Genomic DNA, 9,413 nt, shown 5'->3' with positions numbered 1-9,413 from the left:
TGTCAAAACATTTACGTTACCATTGAAATGAAAATAAAAATTGTCACGTGTGAATAAATATGCATCCAGCCAGATGAAGATGGTAGTAAATCAAAATAAACAAAGCCGACAATTTCTGGCGTTTGATGGCAGCCCTATTACCTTGTATGTATATTAAAAGCCAACTTATGTGAATATGGGGTGCAATAAAGTTCTTTATTGAAGGTCATTTGGACATTTTAATGTGGTTAATCATAAAACTTCAAACCAAGAGATTTTACTTTTAATCAGAACAAAATGCATGTTTTGTTATTTACAGAGAAAAAGCAAATACAAAACAGTAATACATCATTTTGATTTTAATATCCAGGACTGGGGAAACATCTTTGTAAGCCAACAACCAGAATTATGTGAATTCAGCTTTGGTTTAATTTTCAAATTCACATTAGTACACATCTGATTCACATGACTCTGACGAGCACCTGGCTGCTGACACAAAGGATGATGGGTAAGTTGGCCTTCAGCTGTCCTTTTGTTTACAGAATATTCAAAGTTCAACCATCTGTTGAATTAAATGATTGCGCGCCCATTTTTTGAGCTGGCAAATCTAACGCTCTTGTGCTACAACAATGGCTGAAGAAGCAGGAAGCCAAAGAGAACAACACCACATTGGCTATTGCTAATTTTATACTTTATTATCGTGAAATCTCAAATTAAATTGAAATAAAAGACCAGCAAACACCACCTGGCAAAAGCTACACATTTGATCAGTTAAACTGCAGTGATGAGCATCTTTAAGTGCTGCTACTCTACAGAAAAAGAACAAGAAGAAACTTTAGATCAGTTGAACTTTGCCTAAACTTACTTAAGCAAACAGTAGATCTCTACAGCTACCAATAGTCTGTTAATATTCAGCAACCTCTCCATCGCCTGCTGATAATGTGACAGTATTATCATTCAAACACACAGGTGTGAAACATACCGAGGTTTAAACTCTAAGTGATGGACATAAGATAGATGTTTAGTTAGTAAAGTGTGTAAAGAGTAGCCTTACATTCTTAATAGATAAATCTAAAAAGTAAACAAAACGTAACCCAACTCAATCTCTTTCAAGTACCAGACATAGGAACACATTTATCGATTTGCAAACAAAACCAACATCCTCTGACCAACGTCTCTGTCTTCTAAAATAGATTCTTAGAAATTAAACAAGTTAAATTCCAGCCCCCTTCAGTAGTAGTAGTGCAGATATGAAGAGGGGGGCGGGTTCTGACATCGGAGGACTAATCTGGGTTGATTAATGAGTTTGTGCGAGTGTGTGTGTGTATTAAAGGAGATGCTCTCAGGTCCTGAAGAACACAGCCACTGTCACCGCCGTTAGAGCCACAGCAACCACAGGCCCCCAGATCATCCACGGCTTCTGGAAATGAAACAGAGAACGTAAAAGATCATCCGACACATCCGATGGCCACAACCAAAACTTTTAATAGAGAAAGATCAAGGCGGAGCATGAAGAAATGCAGGCTACGCTGAAACGCAAACAAACATAAGCAGCATCCAAGTCAGCTGAGATAAATAGTTGTTAGCCATGAGAGACAACTCAAGACAGTCAGATGTCTGAAGTGAATGATTAGAAAGGGGGAGGCCAGGAATTGCATCACTTTCCCCCTAAGGAAGGCATTCTGGATAGCAAGGAAAAGCAGATTAGGTCATGCAATGATTGGAAAGACACTGATGAGAATGAAGAATGTGAGCCGACGACTTGACACCATTGACATGTACCTTACTACCACAATGCGCCGAAGCACCAAAACAGCAAAGCCAGGAAAAGACCGATGACTATGGCTTGGAGGGGCAGCATTGGGTAGGTCTATGGAAGGGAAGGGATATTAACAAAATCATGTGCAACTGCATGTAAACTGCTTAGTACATGGCCTTCACAACAGATCCTCAGTACTAGGGCTGAGTATTGCCATGAATCTGATGATACGATTCACGTGTCACTGTACGATATATCTTGATACTAAACAATATAAGGTAACGCTTGGAAGTTTTATATATAAAAGCTGTCATTATTAGGACATGACACCCGTCATTAACATGAATATGGTGTCATGAAGGCTGTCATTAAGTGTCGTTCATTACCATAACCCCTAACCCTACCTAATCCCACTAGATCCCTCCACCTAACCCAAAAAATGCCAACATAGCTCCAATGGTGTCATAATTTAGTGAACCACACTTAATGACAGCCTTCATAACACCTTATTCATGCTAATGATGGGTGTCATGTCAGCCTTATGTATAAAATTTCAAGTAAAGTGTTACCCAATACGATATATCTCGCAATATCAATAATGACAAATTCCACCTTAACTACAACAAAAAAGAGTGAATTACAAATGATCTCATTTTTTAAATTGTTGTATTGTATTGGTTTAGTTGAAAGGGGACAGTGCAATTTCATACAACCCATGAACAAACATGGTTAAAAAACTTGTGAGAACAAATAAATGGTAACTGTAATTCAAGTAACAGTATCAAAAACAAGTGGCATGTTTATCAAACCGTCAAATAATATTTTTTTTCTTCAGTTTAACCTTTGCTTTTACAACAGATTGTAATTCTGTTAAGTTCTTAAACTCTTTAAAAACACACATTCATAAAAGCGCCCAGTATGTTTTATGAAAATAGAGTAATCAAATTCCAAGCTAAAATGCATTGCGGAGTGAGTTTAACAAGGTCTGATGTGACCGGGAATTTACGTGCTATGCTTATGTTAGCGCAATTAAATAGTTTTTTCCATTAAAAATCATGAATAAAAAAAGCGATTTGGACATATTTTGGATCAATAAGATTATCGTGCTGTGAAATATCATTATGTACCGCCGAACCAATTTTTTTTTTTTTTTACACCCTTACTCTACGTAAGGTACTCTATGATGTGTCTATTATTGTTTCCAAAGGCGTGTAAAGTCACTTTTCATTGGACAAAGCAATGCATCCATCGCTGACATTTACACCAGCAGGTTTTGGCACGTTAGCTAGCATTAGCATTGGCTCCACCCATCCTGTACCAAGGTCTAGCTACCCTGCTAAGCTCAGATTCACATGCACGTTTTGTTCCATCTGATGACAACAGAGTCAAGGCTCGAGTCTATATTCATTTAAACTGTGTGTGACTGTCCACTGGGTTTCTCCTGCACAAAACTCAGCTCTAAAATAACCTCACAACTTTACTTTTATGGGTCAATTTCCATCACCTTGTTTCTTATTAAAGATACATTTCAGACAGCCCATCATAAGTGACTTTCTGCTGACATGGATGAGGCTAAAGTTACATTTCCCCTACTCCTTATAGTGCTTCTGTTCACATGGTGGCAGCTGACCACAGTAAACTATGGTTAAATTGTGTGTGATAGCTTAAATGTCTGATGGGTGTTGCTTCAGATGAGTGTTAGTATTACTTCCCTAGATCTTTAACCATGTGGTCTTTGTTTGTCCTCATCACATGGTGTATTTTCCCACATCTTAGGCACAGTTCACTGAGCACATGTTTCTTGTCTTTCTGGTTTAGATCAAGCTTGTCAAACGACTTCCAATGTCAACTTTTCTTCACTGGACAAAAATTAACGTCAACCTCCCAAAAAACAATAAGCTAATGTTGTGGTTTTACTCCCTTTTAAGGCAAATAAACAGAGAATCGGGTAAAAAGAAAAGTATAGTTTCACCCAGCACAAAAACACAGCTTTAATGATCCTCATAATACTTTAAGTCCTTAGTGGGGAGGATTTTAATTGTTATTCCTGCAGTTTTTATTCAAACTCTTCAGTGCATCAACTACTTTTTTTTTTATTAGGTAAAGAAGGAACTGTTTGAAATCCTGACTTTGTTCAGAAAATTTGGATTTGTGTCAATGACGTATCAGGATTTTCAGAAAAAGGGCATCATTTGGCAAGGTTTACGTGAATATTATGATGCAAATAAAAAACAGGGCAGAAAATAAATTTCAATATATTAACAGTAATTTTGGTAACACTTTGGTTTAGGGAACACCTATTAACCATTAATTAGTTGCTTATTAGCATGTAAATTAGTAACATGTTGACGCTTAAAAATCTTGATTTTTGATCAAGATTTGATCAAAAATGCAGTCATAGCCAGACAGTCGCACCATATTATATTTTGATACTTTGAATAATGGAATAAATTACATATAAGTAACTTTCTTTTTTTTTGTCAAAGTGAGCCCATACTTAAGTTACTACACATTTGTTGTCTTTTTATGCATTTAAACCTTTTTTTTTTTTTTTTAAACTAAAATAAATGCAATTGGACAGAATAATTCAATGTCACATCTTTGGCCCATTTTTAATAAACCATTGAAATAAAACTCTGAATAGACAGATCTCTGCACAGTTGCTGTACCGAATACTTTAAAATGAACAAATCAATTCTTTGCTGCCTCCGGATTACCAGATGTTGAGTTCAACAAGTGACAAATGTTTGTCAAATCTCATGAAACCCCCTAAATTTCAGCGTCAAGATTTCAACCCCTGAAGCACTTGTATTTCTAACAGTTAAAGGGTTGCTATTTGGTTACTGCTGTGAGCGACGGAGGAAGAACGGGGTCATTGTGTTCTCAGTGGTCTCGTATATGATAGACTCACCTTTGTTCCTTTATCCTGCAAATTCTTCACGTTGGTTCTGTATTCTTGCAGTTCTTCAGTGATTGACTGTTTTTCCTGCTCAGTGTTCTCATATTTGGCCTTCAGGTTTGACAGCTCTGCAATCGCCTCGTCGTACTGAAGGACATTTGGAAGGGAGCAAAACAAAATGCGATGTCATAACCACTGCAGCTGTAGTCAACTTTGTCCTTGAAATGAAATATGCGTAGCATTACTTATTCAGTGCTTCCAGCACAGGTGCACTGAATTCATTGTCTGAAGGTTCAGCACAACCTTAGGAGGATCATTTTGCTGCTAAATATTAAGTTATCTCCATCCTCTGATTTTTTTAAGTGAATCCCTGACCTGGTTTCTCAGGGTCACTGGGAACACAGTGCAACCACCAGCAGCAGGCAGCATGATTCTAAATATTGCATGTAACAAAAACTCATCATTTGGGTAGACAGTGACGTTGACACATTCTTGGAGATACTATTACTTTTTCAAGATTACATTACTTTTTTACTTTGTTAAACTAGTATAACTAGGACTAAATACTTTGTTTTTTTAAAGGGCAATCTTTAATTACTACTTTTTTCTTTTTTAAAGATGCAAACAAATTCAATCGGACTCTAAAATCAACCCATATTTCAAAAAGCACCCTCAAACATTTTATGTAATTTTTAAAGCCTTGTAGTTCATCCATTACTGGAAATTATATTGTAAAATTGACTTGTGTGCCTGTCACATGGCTTGTGTTCAGTTTCTGCCAATTAATTTGGGAATTCATAGCTTAAGATTTGATTCCGACATTTTTCTGAATCACCTTGACATGAGATCGCATGCGCAGCTCAGAAGTGTAATAAACATCTAAACAAGCCTAATTTCCAACTTTGTGGAAATGAACGATTAAAAGATTCCAGGAACTGTAAAGATAAAATGTAGGGTATCAAATCTCCTTTTGTCTACACCTAAAATTGCCAAACTCCAGAAAGACATGGCTCACATACAGAATAAAAAGATGGTCAGAGAGAGCTGGGATCACTATGTACATATTAGTTTTTCTTCCATTCAAACCTTGATACTAGAATTGAATACTGAAAAACTTTCACTTGTTTTCCACCAAAACTTGAATAGCTAGTTTAAATAAAACCATTTAATTTAGGTTGTGTAAAAATTCTAATGTCTAATCAACCTTCTCATAATTATAGCCCAGTTTCATATTAACTGTACCAAATTTTCTAACCAACATCTAAATATTATTGTTTTTAAAGTCATATTATTATCTTATTTGAAAGACATTGAAAAAGGCTGTGTGAAAAATATATTGTCTTAGCTTTATTCATCCTCGAGCCCTTTTTACCTTTTTTCTTGTAATTTTATGTATTTCTGTTTATATGATATGTAACTTCTTTTATCTCGAACATTTCTGTAAATTGGTGTATATATTTTGTCTATAAAAAAATATCATAATTTCTATTGGTTTGGAAAAAAGAAGTTAATCTTGATGTTACCGAGAGTGCAGAAGAAATTAAAAGAATTTCAGTCTTTTAAAGTGTGAGATAAGCCATAGTTTTAGACACTTTGGCTTTTATTAGGGGAGAAAAACCTTGAAATAATCCAATAGGATTCTAGCTCTGAGTCCCAGCGGTGGTTCTGCACAGTATGCCTGACTTTCAGAGCAAATGGGCTGAAACAATGACGAGTGGGGGTAAAAAATAAATACAAATCTCGGCGGATGCTGAGCTTCCTGTACATTCACGTTCCTGTAATCTTTAGACGTACCTCACTCTGCAGTGCGTTGCTGCGGCTGTTTGCGTCCTCCAGCTTGGTCTGAAGCTCGCTGCTCTCCTGCTGATGCTGGAGCTTCATGGCCTCCAGCTTGTTCTCCAACTCCTGCTGGGATCTCTCCAGAGCTTTGAGGCTGTTGTTGAGCTCAGTGTTCTGAGTGCGCAAACTGAAAACAAAAACAAGAATGATCTTAATGGCTGTAGCAAATTTAGTTTGATCATTCAACATATTTCTTTTCATATTAGGACAGAACTCAAAGATTTCCAACCATCAGTCTTGGTTGAAAAATAATTATTTCTTTAATGCATGGGAGCTGTGTGCTAACCTGGCTTGATCTTTCTCCAGCACCTGATGTTTCTGCACCACAGTCTCTTTCTCAGTGCGTAGTGTTGCACATTCACTCTGCAGCTTTCCCCTCTCTGTATGGTGAGTCTTGAGGAGTTCCTCTTTCTCAGCTTTGACTGAAGCACACTCACTTTGCAGGCTGCTTTTCTCCTTCTGCTGCTTATTCACCATGTCCTGTTTCTCAGAGCGCAGGGCGGAGCACTCTTTCAGGAGACCACTGCACTCTGCCTGTATGGACTGCAGCTCACTGGCTGTGGGGGAAAGATATCATGTAATCATGTATTCACTGAGCAGATGATCTGCACTAAAAGAAAAAAAAAAAAGCACGTAAGCCCTTGCAAATAATATGTATGTGCAAATAAACAGTGACAAAAACTCGCAAAATTAAAAGACACTCGAGCAAGATTCTTTTTGAACAATATGTTAAGTTTTCATTTATTCAGACAACTGCTCCTTAGGAATCACATAATGACCCACATAACTCCCAGCTCGCACCCATACCAGTGTGCCTACAAGGTAAACAGATCAACAGAGGATGCCGTGAACACAGCGCTACACACACCACTGTCCCACAAAGTAACTACGTCCGCCTTCTCTTTGTGGATTATAGTTCGACGTTTAACACAATGCTTCCGCAAGATCTAGAGAGGAAACTGCTGAACCTCGGTCTACCTCATTCCACATGCCTCTGGATTAAGAACTTTTTTGACGAAGCATCCAAAGAGGGTCATGATTGGCACCCACACCTCCGCACCGGTTCCCCCGTAATGCTGCGTGCTGAGCCCCCTGCTTTTCACCATCTACACCCCTATCCACACCAGCAACACCTTCATTAAGTATGCAGACCACACCACAGTGGTAGACTCAAAAATGCATTAACATTTAAATATAATGAAGGTATGACTTCTCTTCAGGATAACAAAAAACACTCAAAGGCTTATGAGAAAGTTTCCATTCAAGCTTCATCAAAGCTAAAATATTAAAATTCTAATTTTTGTCTTTGCAGTAGTAGCAGTACCTTGTATTTCAGCCGTTTTCTGCCACTGCATGCTCTGCTGATGCAGGTCCTGCTCCAGTTTTTCACTCATTTTCTGGTATTCGGTGGCAGTCTGACGCCATTTGTCCAGGTCATTAGAAACAATCGCGAGGTTGGCTTGGACAGCAGCGACCTCCTGTTCCCGCTCCACAACCGCTGCCTCCAGGGCGTATCTCAGACACTCCACCTCTTTGTGGGCGCTTTGCAGCTCAGCGTGAGAAACCTTGGCGAGGCTGAGCTGATCTTTAAGGGCGTCCCTTTCCTGTTCCCGCTCAACACCCGCTGCTTCCAGGGTGTGTTTCAGAGACTCCACCTCTTCGTGGGCGCTTTGCAGCTCAGCGTGAGAAACCTTGGAGAGGTCAAGCTGGTCTCTGAGGGCGTCCCTTTCCTCTTTGAGCTGCTGCAGCTCACCTGTTGGAATCAGCGTTAGTAAAGTGAAAAGTTTCTGATTCACTCTGCAACTTTACAAATGTTTTACCAAACCCACAATTCCATAACTATACCTTTAAGTAGTTTTATCTGTTTCACAGATTCATCAGCATTTTGTCTATGTTCTTCCCTCTCTTTTTCTAAGATGCCTACAGAAGAAAACAAATGTTATTTCTGATATCCATAACTGATGCTGTAAAAGAGGGGGTTTTTCCTCACACCAAAACAAGCATCCAAATGATTTTTGCATTGGTAATAAAAATTACAGTCATAATATGATAGGAAATATATTTACATAATATTAGAAGAATGACCGAGTTGTCTGTCAATACCTTGTAGCTCCATAGATTTTTGTTTCTCTGAATTGGCAAGATCTTGGGCCTCTTGAAGCTCATCATTCAAGCGCTGGATAGTTTTTTCAGATTCACCAGATGAACTCATGTTTGACCGGCTCAGATCATCTGTTGCAAGAAGTGCAGAATACACAAAAACAAATTGAGAAGGGTTATTCCATGTCATTTCAACACATTTTAGGACATCCTATGCTCTTCTATCGCAAAGAATTCTGAAATTTTTACCAATTGTTCCGTGATTATTTAACAGGCACACTGTACATTTTTGTTTGATGGGATTAATATTTTTTGAGATACAGCCAATTTAGTGAAGGGGGGTGTGTGTCAATTTTTGTGTGTCCTTATTTTACTTCCATTTTCAGCTTCCAACACCCATTAAAGAGCAAAAACGTAGAACATGAGAAATTTGTTCATAATTAAAGAAAAATAGTTTTAAATCCCAATCAATAGTGATCTTTATACTGTAAATCAAAAAAGAGATAAGATTTTTTCTTGTATTAAAACATGCAGTTAGGGCCATTGAAATTAGTAAAAAAAAAAGTTGGATTTCAAGATACTTTCACCAAAGAACCAATGAATACAGTATATTGGACTAATTATTGGAACAGTCTATGTACATAGCTCAAAGCTGATAAACTTACAGGGAGCTGATGCATATGCAAAGTTGTTTACTGTAGGCTCAAACATGTTTGAGCCCAAAACCTCAACAAATGTTTTTCTACATTTGATGGGCTGGTATGTCTACCACATAGGCTGTATAGCAGATATTTTGTATATTCTGAGAGAGTATGTGGAGCTGTATTACTTTACCAA

General features: G+C 37.8%; 1 protein-coding gene across 3 annotated transcripts in view; it reads right to left on the bottom strand.

The window, feature by feature from the left end:
* Window positions 1-246: 246 nt before the first annotated feature.
* slmapb (sarcolemma associated protein b) overlaps window positions 247-9,413 on the bottom strand; it is a 17,605-nt gene continuing 8,438 nt past the window's right edge. For 2 of the 3 annotated variants that reach the window (XM_028452841.1, XM_028452843.1), the window contains exons 3-10: window positions 8,580-8,708; window positions 8,322-8,396; window positions 7,801-8,229; window positions 6,763-7,033; window positions 6,432-6,603; window positions 4,650-4,784; window positions 1,762-1,849; window positions 247-1,399 (exon numbers count right to left, since the gene is read on the bottom strand). In XM_028452841.1, coding sequence (XP_028308642.1) covers window positions 1,766-1,849; window positions 4,650-4,784; window positions 6,432-6,603; window positions 6,763-7,033; window positions 7,801-8,229; window positions 8,322-8,396; window positions 8,580-8,708 — 1,295 coding nt within the window. In that variant the 3' untranslated portion in view covers window positions 247-1,399; window positions 1,762-1,765. The remainder of the gene's footprint in view (window positions 1,400-1,761; window positions 1,850-4,649; window positions 4,785-6,431; window positions 6,604-6,762; window positions 7,034-7,800; window positions 8,230-8,321; window positions 8,397-8,579; window positions 8,709-9,413) is intronic. The other variant, XM_028452842.1, reaches the window with a different exon arrangement.

This window comes from Gouania willdenowi, chromosome 7 (genome assembly GCF_900634775.1).
Source record: "Gouania willdenowi chromosome 7, fGouWil2.1, whole genome shotgun sequence".
Lineage (NCBI taxonomy): Eukaryota > Metazoa > Chordata > Actinopteri > Blenniiformes > Gobiesocidae > Gouania > Gouania willdenowi.
Note: the sequence above shows the minus strand (reverse complement) of the source record. Positions and strands in the feature narration are given on the sequence as shown.